Raw genomic sequence first — 15178 nt, 5'->3', positions numbered from 1 at the left:
GTGCCTTCCTGAATGATAGGGGTGGGTTGGGCTGGATGGCCCTTGGGGTTCCCTCCCAATTCGAGGCCTCGATTATTCCATAGCTTGGTTTCGCCCCATGAACCTGTGCACACCTATGAGGCTGGGTGGCCATCTGTGGGGAGGGATTAGATGGTGTCCTGAAGGGAAGAGTGGGTTGGGCTGGATGTCCTTTGGGGTTCCCTTCCTCCTCGAGGCTTCTCTGACTCCACAGCCCTGTGAAACGTACAATGGCCGAGCGGCCTTCTGCCGGGAGGGGTCGGTTTGTGTCCCGGATGCCTCGGGCCTAGCCTGTCGGGCCTCTCCCGCCCTCGATTTCTCCTCAGAGAGTCGATGAATGAGGCCGGGCGTCCCCCTGCCGGGAGGGGCCGGGCGGGGCTCGTGGCCCACCGGGAAGCGCCTCCATGCGGGCGGCGTGCCGGGGAAGCCGAGCCCGGGGCTGGCCCTCAGGCCCTCCGGCCCGGCCGGACTCCGCCTTACCTGCGCGCCGCTCCCTCCGCCCAGCGAGCCCAGCGCCGCCATCTTGCTCCGCCGCCGCCGCCGCGAGGGGCGTGGCTTCCGGAGGACGAGGGGCGTGGCCACGGGGAAAGGCAGCCTCTTCTTCGCGCATGCTCACAGACACCGTCTACACAGCCTCTTCTCTGCGCATGCTCAGAGGCACTCTCCACCTCCTTCCCCTCTCAGCCCAGAATACACACACACTTCGAGAATCCTCAATTTGAGAATAAATCCTCATTTATTAAAACTTAATCTTAGAACATAAGCCAGGTCTATCGATGCTATTGAAGGATCCGGTTTCTGCATCTGATTAGAACTGGGTTATCTCACCGTGTAGACCAGTGTTTTGGACTCCAACTCTCACAACGCCGAATAAAATCATAATATTATCATAATAACATAATAAATAGAATAACAATATAATAAAATATAATTATATCAAATAATATAGTTATATGATAACAAAAAATATAGCAAAATAATAATAATATAATAATATAACAATAAATAGAGTAATGTAATAATAATAAAATATAATAATAATAATAATATAACAAAAATAGTAATAAAATATAATAAATATAATAATGTAACCAAAATAATAAAATGTAATTATAATTATATAATAAAATATAGTAATATAATAAAATATAACAATAATAATAATATAACAAAAATAGTATTATAACAATATAATATAATAATATAATATCAAAAATAGTAATATAATAAAATATAATAATATAATATCAAAAATATAGTAATGTAATAATAATAAAATATAATAATAATATAACAAAAATAGTAATAAAATATTATAATATAATAACAAAAATAATAAAATATAATTATTAAAATATAATAATATAATAAAATATAATAATATAACAAAAATAATAATATAATATAATAATAATATAATATCAAAAATATAGTAATGTAATAATAAAAAAATAATACTATTACAAAATAGTAATAAAATATAATAAATATAATAATATAACAAAATAATAAAATAATATAACAAAAATAGTAATATAATAATATAATATCAAAAATAGCAATATAATAATAAAATATAATAAAATATCAAAAATATAGTAAGAATAATAAAATATAACAAAAATAGTAATATAATAATATATCAAAAATAGTAATATAATAATAAAATATAATAATAATATAATATCAAAAATATAGTAGTGTAATAAATATAAAATGTATAACAATATCTTATAATACCAGCTGTTAGGAATTGTGAGAGTTGAAGTCCAGAACCCAGCTCAAAGCAGACAACCATCGGGATTCAGAAACTGGACGGAATGGCAGTGCAGACGCCGCCTCAGAGTTCCTCCCTTGGGGCCTTTCCTTCCTTCTTCTTTTTCTTCTTCTTCTTCTTTTTCTCCTTCTCCTTCTTCTCCTTCTTGGCTGCCTTCCTCTCCTCCCTCTTCCGCTCTTCCTCCATCTGCTCCTTCCTCCTCTCCTCCTCGATCTGCTGCTTGTTCATCTCCTGTTCAGGGTCCTGGAAAATAAAGAAGGGCTGTCAGTTGAGGTTTTGTTTGCACTCTGCGCGCGGCCCGTTGCCGGTCTCTCACCTTGGTCTCCCCCCAAGTGTCCTCTCCAAATTCTTCGGCGTATTCTTCATCATCGGCGATTAAGAAGTTGTCGAAAATGGTGCCGGACCTGACCTGCAGGGAAGGGTTGGTTAAAAAGAATAAATATTATATATTTATATTTATTATTTATTTTATTTTCGACATTTATATCCCATTCTTCTCACCCCGAAGGGCAGCTTACAAGTACAGTAGAGTCTCGCTTATCCAACACTCACTTATCCAACGTTCTGGATTATCCAACGCCCGGGGCTGTGGCGCAGACGGGAGAGCAATGAGTCACTGACCAGGAGGTCATAAGTTCGAGGCCCGCTCGGAGCTATGTTTGTTTGTCTTTGTCCTGTGTTTAAAAGGCATTGAATGTTTGCTAATATGTGTATTGTGATCCGCCCTGAGTCCCCTTCGGGGTGAGAAAGAAGGGCGGAATATAAATGATGTAAATAAATAAAATAAATAAATAAATATTTTTGTAGTCAATGTTTTCAATATATCGTGAAATTTTGGTGCTAAATTCATAAATACAGTAATTACTATGTAGCATTATTGTGTATTGAACTACTTTTTCTGCCAAATTTGTTGTCTAACATGATGTTTTGGTGCTTCATTTGTAAAATCATAACCGAATTTGATGTTTAATAGGCTTTTCCTTAATGCCTCCTTATTATCCAATACATTCGCTTATCCAACATTCTGCTGGCCCGTTTATGTTGGATAAGTGAGACTCTACTGTACATACGATATTTTATATTATTAGCATACTACAATATAGTACTATATTGTACTATACCACTATATTGCAATATTATTAGTACTGTATATACTTGAGTATAAGCCTAGTTTTTCAGCCCTTTTTTAAGACAGAAAAAGGCCCCCTTGGCTTATACTCGGGTGAGGGTCCTTGGTTGGCTTATATTTGGGTCAGCTTATACTCGAGAAAATATGGTACATTTATTATGTTTCTCTATTATTATTGGTATTACAGTAGAGTCTCGCTTATCCAACGTAAACGGGCCGGCAGAATGTTGGATAAGCGAATATCTTGGATAATAAGGAGAGATTAAGGAAAGGCCTATTAAACATCAAATTAGGTTATGATTTTAAAAATTAAGCACCAAAACATCATGTTATACAACAAATTAGACAGAAAAAGTATTTCAATACGCAGTAATGCTATGTTGTAATTACTTTATTTACGAATTTAGCACCAAAATATCACGATGTATTGAAAACATTGACTACAAAAATTCGTTGGATAATCCAGAACATTGGATAAGCGAGTGTTGGATAAGTGAGACTCTACTGTATTACATTTATTATTTTTCTCTATTGTTGTTGCTACTATTACATTTATTTTACTCTATTCTTATTATTAATAATAATACATTTATTATTTCACTCTGATCTTATTATTATTATTATTGCATTTATTATTTTACTCTATTTATTATTACATGTATTATTTTCCTGTATTTATTATTATTATTATTATTACATGTACAGTAGAGTCTCACTTATCCAACACTCGCTTATCCAACATTCTGGATTATCTAAACCATTTTTGTAGTCAATGTTTTCAATAAATTGTGATATTTTGGTGCTAAATGCATAAATACAGTAATTACTACATAGCATTACTGCGTATTGAACTACTTTTTCTGCCAAATTTGTTGTATAACATGATGTTTTGGTGCTTAATTTGTGAAATCATAACCTAATTTGATGTTTAATACGCTTTTCCTTAATCCCTCCTTATTATCCAAGATATCCGCTTATCCAAACTTCTGCCGGCCCGTTTAGCTTGGATAAGTGAGACTCTACTGTAATACCAATAATAATAGAGAAAAATAATATTTCTTGTTTTGCTTTATATATCTTCTATCTTCTATATATATAAAAGAGTAATGGAATCAGGGCATCGAACAAAACTACAGGCCCCCCAACCTTGAAATTTGACAACACAACCCATCATCCACGGCTCTAAGTTGATAAAACAAAAAGAAAAGAAAATAAAGTCCTAATTAGAGGGAGAGGAATAATTGCTTTTATCCAATTGCTGCCCGTTAGAAGGCTAAGCTCCGCCCACTTGGTCTCCTAGCAACCTACTCAGCCGAGGGGACAGGCAGAGTTAGGCCTCACTTAGGCCTCTTCCACACTGCCTATAAAATACAGATTATCTGATTTGAACTGGATTATATGAGTGCAGATTCAAGGCCATTCCACACAGGTATATTACCCATTTGTAATCTTATATTATCTGCTTTGTACTGGATTATCTGTATAATATAATCCAGTTCAGTGTGGATTTTAACCAGCTGTGTAGAAGGGGCCTCATATAATCCAGCTCTAAGCACATAATACAAGTTACTTTATTTCCCATACCACCATACTTTGCCACAGCAACACGTGGCTGGGCACCAGCTAGTGTGTATGTATGTGTATGTGTGTGTGTGTGTGTGTGTGTGTGTGTGTGTGTGTGTGTGTATATATATATATATATATATATATATATATATATATATATAGTTTAAGCCACTGTATGTATGTATATATATATATATATATATATATATATATATATATACACAGTGTATGTGTGTGTGTGTGTGTGTGTGTGTGTATATATATATATATATATGTGTGTGTGTGTGTGTGTGTGTGTGTGTATATATATATATAGTTTAAGCCACTATATATATATATCTATATATATATATATATATATATATATAGTTTAAGCCACTGTAGGGAGCACGTAGTCTATGTTTGTTACTGTTCTTATATGTACTCTTTTATAGTTTAAATTTCATTTGTGTGTCACTTTTCTGGAAAATCACTAATAAAAAGTTATTTAAACAAAATAAATAAATAAAAATAAAAACTATTACTGGAGGAAGAAAAGGGGATTTCAACCGACCTGCCAAAGGTCCAGCCCGATGGCCCCGATGTCTCGGTAGATGGCCAGGCTTGCGTCCGGAGCGAAGGCTGGGTTGGCGACCTGCGGGTGGGGCCAAGCGCCGCGGAACTTGGGGTTCGGGATCCGCCGGGGCTTCCACTCCCCCTGGAAGGGAGGCACGCACAGGGGTTATGGGCCCACGCCCACCAAAGGGCCCGTGCAGCACGGTGTCCTCCCTTTTGGCCCAGGGCTGTGGGTCGCATGGCATGGGTCCTTATGGGCCTCCAGCCTCACCCGGTAGAGGGGGTTCTGGAGGAGCGGGGGCTGCCACCGCCCCTGCCGGCCTTCGTCCCAATCCGCCGGACGCTCGGCGCTGGTGTCCAGGATGAACTCCGACACGTCCCAGTCCTGCAGCGGGAAAGGAAGAGAACGGGGAGCTCAAAGGGGTTGGACTGGATGGCCCTTGGGGTCCCCACGGACTAAGGAAACGAAATGGATGGAAATGTTTGGCTCAGGGGAGCTTTGCAGAGCTCAATTTTCTCGTGGAACGGATGAATTCCTTTCCTTCACCACACTTCCATGCAACTTAGTATGTTCTCCACATTTCAGATCAGTCACCACATGACTGATCTGAGGCCCCACCCACCATTCCTCCCCGCCCCATTATTTGTTGAAATAAATCCCCCTCTCCTTGAAATCTCAGCCTTGCCCTGTATTAACGTGAGAGCTAAGAAGTTTAATAATAATAATAATAATAATAATAATAATAATAATAATAATAAACATCTAAGAAATCTCACAAAATTTCGCATCTGATGTACATGGATGACCTGAAGCTGTATGGGAAAACGGAAACTGAAATCCAGTCTCTGACCAACACTGTCCGAATTTTTAGCACTGATATCAGCATGGAGTTTGGTTTGGACAAATGCTCGACAGTGGCATTGAAGAAGGGGAAAATCATTGAAAGTGGGGGCATAAATAAATAGAGAGATAGAAAGAAGGTAGGTGGATAGATTAATAGAATATATAATAATATATAATACATAGTAATGTATTATTTGTATATTGTGCTATGCCAATAATATAATATATTGTATGTACACATAACTTATAAGCCACACAGCAGACAAAAAAACAGTACAAGAAAACCGCACTACAAACTAGAGCTGACAGCTGGCACCACAAAACATTGCATGGAAAGTTCCTGGACAAAACTGAAGGAAAAGCTGATAAGGAGAAGACCTGATATTGATATTGTGATATGAAATCTTGTTTGCTGTGTCATAATAAAATAATAATAATAATAATAATAATAATAATAATAATAATAATGTGCATGGACTGGATGGCCCTTGGGGCTCCCTCTGACTCTATGAAAATAATAATAATAATAATAATAATAATAATAATAATAATAATAATAATAATAATAATAGCAATGCTATCTTCCTGCTTGGCAGAATGGGGGGGGTGGGGGTGGACTGGATGACCCTTGGGGCTCCCTCTGAAAGAAGGTAGGTGGATAGATGAATAGAATATATAATAATATATAATACATAGTAATATATTATGTGTATATTGTGCTATGCCAATAATATAATAATAATAATAATAATAATAATAATAATAATAATAATAATAATAATAATAAAAAACTTTATTTATACCCCGCCACCATCTCCCCAACAGGGACTCGGGGCGGCTAACATGGGGCCACGCCCAAAGCAATACAATATAATAACATATAAAAACAGCATATCATAACACAATTAAAAGCAATACAATAGATGATAATAAACATTACATCAAGAAATAACACCCCCCCCCCCAAAAAAAACCCAGTAAAACAAGGGCAGGCCGCATGGACACAAGGATAAAATATAATATAATATATTGTATGTACACATATCTTGTATGCCACCCTGGGTCCCCTTTGGGTATAATGGTCACAAAAAATTTAATAAGAAAAACAAATTAATAATAAAACAGACAGACAAACGGTGGAAGAAAGACAGGATAGACAGGTGAAAAGAAGATGGAAGGATGCGAGGAAGAAAGAGAGGAGAGGGAAGAGAGGCACCTCGGGCTTGGTGTCGTCCGGGTCGTCCACTTCGGGCCGGTCGTCCCAGTCGCGCGGCTTCTCCACCCGCGGGTCGTTGATGGTCCTGGGAGGGAGGAAGGCCCAGTCGTCCTCCAGGAGCCCCGAGGCCACGCGGGCGTTGTCAATCTTCACCTGGTAGGTGTGGTCCGGCCTCAGGATCAGCGTGTACAGGTGCGTGAACCCGTCCACCTGCGGAACACAGGGCGGCCCCGGAGGGTGGGTGTCCACTTGGGACAGGAAGCGGCTCCTGGGACTCCAGGAAACGGCTTGGAAGAGACCTCCAGGGGTCATCTAGTCCAACCCCCTCCTGCCTTCATGCAGGAAATGCACAATCAAAGCCCTCCCGACAGAGGCCATCCAGCTGTAATAATAATAATAATAATAATAATAATAATAATAATAATAAATTATTATTAATAATAATAGTAAAGCAAAGTGAAGAATCTGCTTTGACTGAAGTCAAAAATCAGAAACTCCTCAAAACACAGCAGACAAAAAAAAAAAACAGTACAAGAAAACCGCACTACAAAATAGAGCTGACAGCTGGCACCACAAAACATTGCATGGAAATAAGAATAAAGAATCCTGGCAGAATATGTAAAGCAAAGTGAAGAACCTGCTTTGTTTGAAGTCAAAAATCAGAAACTCCTCAAAACACAGCAGACAAAAAAAACAGTACAAGAAAACCGCACTACAAAATAGAGCTGACAGCTGGCACCACAAAACATTGCATGGAAATAAGAATAAAGAATCCTGGCAGAATATGTAAAGCAAAGTGAAGAACCTGCTTTGTTTGAAGTCAAAAATCAGAAACTCCTCAAAACACAGCAGACAAAAAAAACAGTACAAGAAAACCGCACTACAAAATAGAGCTGACAGCTGGCACCACAAAACATTGCATGGAAATAAGAATAAAGAATCCTGGCAGAATATGTAAAGCAAAGTGAAGAACCTGCTTTGATTGAAGTCAAAAATCAGAAACTCCTCAAAGCACAGCAGACAAAAAACCAGTACAAGAAAACCGCACTACAAACTAGAGCAGAATCAGTACAAGAAAACCGCACTACAAACTAGAGCTGACAGCTGGCACCACAAAACATTGCATGGCAAGTTCCTTGACAAAACTGAAGGAAAAGCTGATAAGGAGAAGACCTGGCTCTGGCTCACGAATGGGACCCTGAAGAAGGAGATGGAAGGCCTGATCCTTGCAGCCCAGGAGCAAGACATCAGGACAAAGGCCATTAATAATAATAATAATAATAATAATAATAGAAGACCTGGCTCTGGCTCACGAATGGGACCCTGAAGAAGGAGACAGAAGGCCTGATCCTTGCAGCCCAGGAGCAAGACATCAGCACAAAGGCAATTAATAATAATAATAATAATAATAATAGAAGACCTGGCTCTGGCTCACGAATGGGACCCTGAAGAAGGAGACAGAAGGCCTGATCCTTGCAGCCCAGGAGCAAGACATCAGGACAAAGGCCATTAATAATAATAATAATAATAATAATAATAGAAGACCTGGCTCTGGCTCACGAATGGGACCCTGAAGAAGGAGACAGAAGGCCTGATCCTTGCAGCCCAGGAGCAAGACATCAGGACAAAGGCCATTAATAATAATAATAATAATAATAATAATAATAATAATAGAAGACCTGGCTCTGGCTCACGAATGGGACCCTGAAGAAGGAGGCAGAAGGCCTGATCCTTGCAGCCCAGGAGCAAGACATCAGGACAAAGGCCATTCAGGCCAAGATCGAAAAATCAGCTGATGACCCAAAATGCAGACTGTGCAAGGAAACCGACGAAACCATGGATCATATTCTCAGCTGCTGTAAGAAAATTGCGCAGACAGACTACAAACAGAGGCACAACTATGTGGCCCAAATGATTCATTGGAACTTATGCCACCTCCCAGCAGTAAAGAACTGGTGGGATCACAAACCTGCAAAAGTATTGGAAAATGACGATGATGTAATAATAATAAATAGAATTTATTCCCAAGGGCCATCCGCAAGCACAATCAAAACACTCCTGAAAGATGGCCAGCCAGCCTCGGTAATATTGATGATGATAATGATAATGATAATAATAATAATAATACAGTTGGAAGAGACTGCATGGGCTATCTAGCCTGACCCCCTTCTTCCATACAGGAAAAGCACAATCAAAGCACCCCCGACAGATGGCCACCCAGCACCTGTTTAAAAGCCTCTAAGGAAGAAGCTTCCGCAGCCTCCCAGGCAGAATGCGTGTTTGCACAACGAGGCAAATTTTCCAGAGTCCTTACTTTGCAGCGGATCTCTCTCTTAATGGGGTAAAGCTTGTCCTTGTGCCTCAAAATGACGTGGACTTTGCGAATGTCGGAGCTGCAGATGTCCGGACCTGGGAAAGAGGGGAGAGTTGGCTCCCTGGCCTCAAAAGCTGGGCGCCTCCTGGGGCGGAAGGCCGGCCTTTGCTCACCGAACATGACGTAGTAGGGGGAGGCGCTGCTCATGTTCCTCTGGTCCAGATCCGCCGGGAAGAGCTTGACGTATCCGCCGCCACAGTCCATCTTCTGCTCATGCTTCACCGTGTATTGCAGGACCAGGGGCCGCCCGGCGTTGCTGAACGGCTGGAAGCGGGCCGAGATGGCATAGAACTTGAGGTTCTCGCTGGTCTGCAGGCCTAGGGGTCATAGCGAAGAGTGTTAGAGGAGTCAGTTGAGGCTGGAGTCTGTTTGAGTACAGAAGCCAGTGTTAGCAGTTAGAAGACAGTTGAGGCTTGAGTCTGTTTTAGTACAGAAGACAGGAGTTAGAAGTCAGTTGAGGCTTGAGTCTGTTTGAGTACAGAAGCCAGTGTTAGAAGTTAGAAGACAGTTGAGGCTTGAGTTTGTTTGTACAGAAGCCAGTGTGAAGAGTTAGAAGACAGTTGAGGCTTGAGTCTGTTTGAGTACAGAAGCCAGTGTTAGAGGAGTCAGAAGTCAGTTGAGGCTCGAGTCTGTTTGAGTACAGTGTTACGAGTTAGAACACAATTGAGGCTTCAGTCTATTTGAGTACAGAAGCCAGTATTAGCAGTTAGAAGACTGTTGAGGCTTGAGTCTGTTTTAGTACAGAAGACAGTGTTAGGATTTAGAAGTCAGTTGAGGCTTGAGTCTGTTTGAGCAAATAATAATAATAATAAACTTTATTTTTATATCCCGCCCCATCTCCCCGAAGGGATTCGGGGCGGCTCACAACAGGGACAAGCCCGAAACAACAACACAACATATTTGACAGAAACTTAAACATTCCAACGATACACAAAATAGAAGAATGGACAGTGTTAGCAGTTAGAAGACAGTTGAGGCTTCAGTCTGTTTGAGTACAGAAGACAGTGTTAGGAGTTAGAAGTCAGTTGAGGCTTGAGTCTGTTTGAGTACAGAAGACAGTGTTAGAAGTCAGTTGAGGCTTGAATCTGTTTGAGTACAGAAGCCAGTGTTAGAGGAGTCAGAAGTCAGTTGAGGCTTGAGTTTCTTGGAAGCAGACTGTTATTAAAGAGAGCCGTATAAAGCAATATAGCTTTGAAGAGACTGTTCCAAGATTATAAGTTAAAAATACAAACTGAAACATTTTAAAGCTTAACCTGACAAGAAATGTACCTGTATGTTTAAATTGTATATACACACACACACACACACATATGAAGTTGTGAGTCAAACAAAATTCTTATTTAAAAGAAGTCTATTTGAATTTTGTCTGCTGAGAGCATCAAATAGAAACAAGATATTTCCATGCCCAGTGATCTTCCATTACCCAATAAACTAAAGGATCACTGCTGAAACCCTGTTATGTTATGACAGATCATAATCCAATAGTCCAATATAAGGAAATAACCATTGTTATAACCTTTGTCGAGCTCTCGGTCGCCATAAAACGCCCCTGCCGTCAGCCTGAACTTCCCGTAGTTGTCTCGATTCTGGGAGGGCACCCACCGCTCCTGCCATTTCGCTGCAGAAAAAGAGAAGAGAAGAGAAGGAAGGGGAATAATAAGTCTATAATAATAATAATAAAAATATATAAATATAATAATAATAAATAAAAGTCTCAGCCGTGTCCATAGGACAGAGGGAGCGAAGCCAGAGTCAGTCCCGCTCTCTTGGACTTTGGTTGGACCTCGCCAGGAATAAAAACACTGGGGACCTCTCTCTGGCATCATCATCATCATCATCTTCTTCTTCTATCTATATAAAAATGTGTCTATATCAGTGATGGCCAACCTATGACACGCGTGTCAGCACTGACACGCCTAGCCATTTTTGCTGCCACGCTGCCGCATGCAGATTGATTGGATGACTATGTCTTTTGTGGCCAAATTTGGTGTGATTTGGTCCAGTGGTTTTGTTGTTTACTCCATGGGAATTATGCACATTACATATCTATCTATATCTCAAATGACACACTTCACATGCTGCAGCAGTTTGACGGAGGATGGACCAAGGATTATGGGATTTGCAGTACCTTCACCCAATTCACCTCCCACAAACCACTGTGATGCCCATGAATGACAAAACTGTATCAAACTTGACACGCGTGTGCAGGGTAGCCCACTTTACATCCTGGTGCAGTTTGGGGGAAGAGGGACCGTGGATGATGGGACTTACAATATCTTCACTCACTTCCTGGGACTACTGTGACCCCCACCAATGACTGATCAAGACCAAACTTGGCACATAGAGCCACCATGGCCCACTCTACATCTTGGTGAGATTTGAAAGAGTTTGGACCTTGGATGATGGGACTTGCAGTATATTCATTCACTTCCCGAGACCACTGTCACCCCCATCAATGTCTCATCAAGACCAAACTTGACACAGAGAACACCCAGGACTCACTCTACACCCAGGTGCAGTTTGGAGGATGATGGACCATGGACGATGGGACTTTCAATACCTTCACTCACTTCCTGAGAGCACCGCGACCCACACAAATGACTGATCAAGACCAAACATGCTACATGGAGCCCTCATGACCTATTCTACATACTGGCTCTGTTTGGAGGGGGATGGACACTGGACGATGGGACTTGCATATGGGAGTCGGAGCTCACCCGCGCCCACTGAACCCACCTGACATTGGATATAGGCTACACTTGGAACACAGGCAAACAAGGCCTTTCTCAAATGACCCGGGCATCGCCGGGTCTCCAAGCTAGTCTATATATATATATATATGAGTGATGGAATCCTGGCGACCTACAAAACAACAAAACTAAACACCCCCCAACCTCGAAAATTGACAGCACAACCCCTCATCCACGCCTCTAGGTTGATACAACAAAAAGAAAAATAAAGTCCTAATTAGAGGGAGAGGAATAATTGTTTTTATCCAATTGCTGCCAGTTAGAAGGCTAAGCTCTGCCCACTTGGTCTCCTAGCAACCCACTCAGCCCAGGGGACAGGCAGAGTTAGGCCTCACTTAGGCCTCTTCCACACTGCCTATAAAATACAGACACCACCAGACAACGCCACAGCAACACGTGGCCGGGCACAGCTAATATATTATATATATCATTCTATTATTATTCTATTATTATTGTAGTATATTATTATATTATTACTGTTATATTATTATTCATTATTCATGACTACAATAGAGAGAAATCAGCATGGAAATTGCAAGAGGTACCATAGATTGTTGTACATGGAAATAATGGTAGTAAATACAGTAGAGTCTCACTTATCCAAGCCTCTGGATTATCCAAGCCATTTTTGTAGTCAATGTTTTCAATATATCGTGATATTTTGGTGCTAAATTTGTAAATACAGTCATTACAACATAGCATTACTGCGTATTGAACTACTTTTTCTGCGAAATTTGTTGTATAACATGATGTTTTGGTGCTTAATTTGTAAAATCATAACCTAATTTGATGTGTAATAGGCTTTTCCTCAATCCCTCTTTATTATCCAACATATTCACTTATCCAAGCGCCTGCCGGCCCATTTAGCTTGGATAAGTGAGACTCTACTGTAGTTTTTATTAAATACAGTTATATATTACAGTTATATATTTTTGTTATTTAAACTATATATATTGTGAAATTATGGTTTGTTTGTTTTTTCTCAAAGTGACACACCACCCAAGTCATGCTTTAGCTGAATTTTGACACACCAAGCGCAAAAGCTTGCCCATCATTGAATTACGTTGTGATTTTACAAATTAAGCACCAAAACATCATGTTATACAACAAATTTGGCAGAAAAAGTAGTTCAATACGCAGTAATGCTATGTAGTAATTACTGTATTTATGAATTTAGCACCAAAATATCACGTATTGAAAACATTGACTACAAAAATGGCTTGGATAATCCAGAACGTTGGATAAGTGAGACTCTACTGTAGTTCAATACGCAGTAATGTTATGTTGTAATTGCAGTAGAGCCTCACTTATCCAAGCTAAACGGGCCGGCAGAAGCTTGGATAAGCGAATAACTTGGATAATAAGGAGGCATTAAGGAAATGCCTATTACACATCAAATTAGATTATGATTTTACAAATTAGGCACCAAAACATCATGTTTTACAACAAATTTGACAGAAAAAGTAGTTCAATATGCAGTAATGTTATGTTGTAATTGCTGTATTTACGAATTTACCACCAAAATATCACAATATGTTGAAAACATTGACTACAAAAATGGCTTGGATAATCCAGAACGTTGGATAAGCGAGACTCTACTGTAGTTCAATACGCAGTAATGCTATGTAGTAATTACTGTATTTACAAATTTAGCACCAAAATTTCACAATGTATTGAAAACATTGACTACAAAAATGTGTTGGATAATCCAGAACATTGGATAAGCAAATGTTGGATAAGTGAGACTCTACTATAGTTCAATACGCAGTAATGTTATGTTGTAATTACAGTATTGACGAATTTAGCACCAAAATATTACGATGTATTGAAAACATTGACTACACAAAAATGGCTTGGATAATCCAGAGGCTTGGATAAGCGAGGCTTGGATAAGTGAGACTCTACTGTACTGTATTTATGAATTTAGCACCAAAATATCATGATGTATTGAAAACATTGACTACAAAAATGCGTTGTATAATCCAGAACGTTGGATAAGTGAATGTTGGATAAGCGAGACTCTACTGTAGTTCAATACGCAGTAATGCTATGTAGTAATTGCTGTATTTACGAATTTAGCACCAAAATATCACGATGTTTTGAAAACATTGACTACAAAAATGGCTTGGATAATCCAGAGGCTTGGATAAGCGAGTGTTGGATAAGTGAGACTCTACTGTAATTCAATACGCAGTAATGCTATGTAGTAATTACTGTATTTAGCACCAAAATATCGCGATATATTGATAACATTGACTACAAAAATGCGTTGGATAATCCAGAATGTTGGATAAGCGAGACTCTACTGTAGTTCAATACGCAGTAATGCTATGTAGTAATTACTGTATTTAGCACCAAAATATCGTGATATATTAATAACATTGACTACAAAAATGGGTTGGATAATCCAGAACGTTGGATAAGCGAGACTCTACTGTAGTTCAATACGCAGTAATGCTATGTAGTAATTACTGTATTTAGCACCAAAATATCGTGATATATTAATAACATTGACTACAAAAATGGGTTGGATAATCCAGAACGTTGGATAAGCGAGACTCTACTGTAGTTCAATACGCAGTAATGCTATGTAGTAATTACTGTATTTAGCACCAAAATATCGCGATGTATTGATAACATTGACTACAAAAATGCGTTGGATAATCCAGAATGTTGGATAAGCGAGACTCTACTGTATAACCATGATATTATTGTTATTTTAGTGCCTGGGATTCTACGTGCTTGGCCCACCTCCGTCGAGGAACTGCTCCCGGAAGAAGACGGCGGCCCGGGCGCCAGGCCCGAGGAGCAGGCCCAACAGCAGCAGCCTCATCCTCACAACAACATCCTCCTCGTCGCCCCGGCAACCGCGAGGAAGCGGAAATGGCCGCCGGAAGCGCAGTCCCCTCCCCCTCGCTTCCTATTGGCCGGCCGCGTGGCTCGCGAGGC

At 39.8% G+C, this 15178-nt stretch overlaps 2 protein-coding genes across 6 annotated transcripts in view; both read right to left on the bottom strand.

Moving 5' to 3' along the window:
- The window catches only part of eps15l1 (epidermal growth factor receptor pathway substrate 15 like 1), a 67680-nt gene extending 67093 nt beyond the window's left edge, over positions 1-587 (bottom strand). For all 3 annotated transcript variants that reach the window (XM_062960006.1, XM_062960005.1, XM_062960007.1), the window contains exon 1: positions 499-587. In XM_062960006.1, coding sequence (XP_062816076.1) covers positions 499-540 — 42 coding nt within the window. In that variant the 5' untranslated portion in view covers positions 541-587. The remainder of the gene's footprint in view (positions 1-498) is intronic.
- Positions 588-731: 144 nt separating this feature from the next.
- calr3 (calreticulin 3) lies at positions 732-15115 on the bottom strand. 3 transcript variants are annotated; one of them, XM_062959157.1, is made up of 9 exons: positions 14981-15115; positions 10996-11097; positions 9593-9796; positions 9420-9514; positions 7106-7315; positions 5317-5430; positions 5044-5187; positions 2112-2204; positions 732-2038 (listed from the first exon to the last, which is right to left on the bottom strand). In XM_062959157.1, exons 1-9 carry the CDS (start codon positions 15060-15062, stop codon positions 1859-1861), a joined length of 1224 nt encoding a protein of 407 aa, XP_062815227.1. In that variant the 5' UTR covers positions 15063-15115; the 3' UTR covers positions 732-1858. The 3 variants fall into 3 exon arrangements, with proteins under 3 accessions (XP_062815227.1, XP_062815226.1, XP_062815228.1); XM_062959156.1 differs by having other exon boundaries at positions 9420-9796; XM_062959158.1 differs by lacking the exon at positions 14981-15115 and having other exon boundaries at positions 9420-10564.
- Between the last annotated feature and the right edge of the window lie 63 nt (positions 15116-15178).

The sequence above is a fragment of the Anolis carolinensis genome, unplaced genomic scaffold (assembly GCF_035594765.1).
Source record: "Anolis carolinensis isolate JA03-04 unplaced genomic scaffold, rAnoCar3.1.pri scaffold_7, whole genome shotgun sequence".
Classification (NCBI taxonomy): Eukaryota; Metazoa; Chordata; class Lepidosauria; order Squamata; family Dactyloidae; genus Anolis; species Anolis carolinensis.
This window is presented reverse-complemented; position numbering and strand designations above follow the sequence as displayed.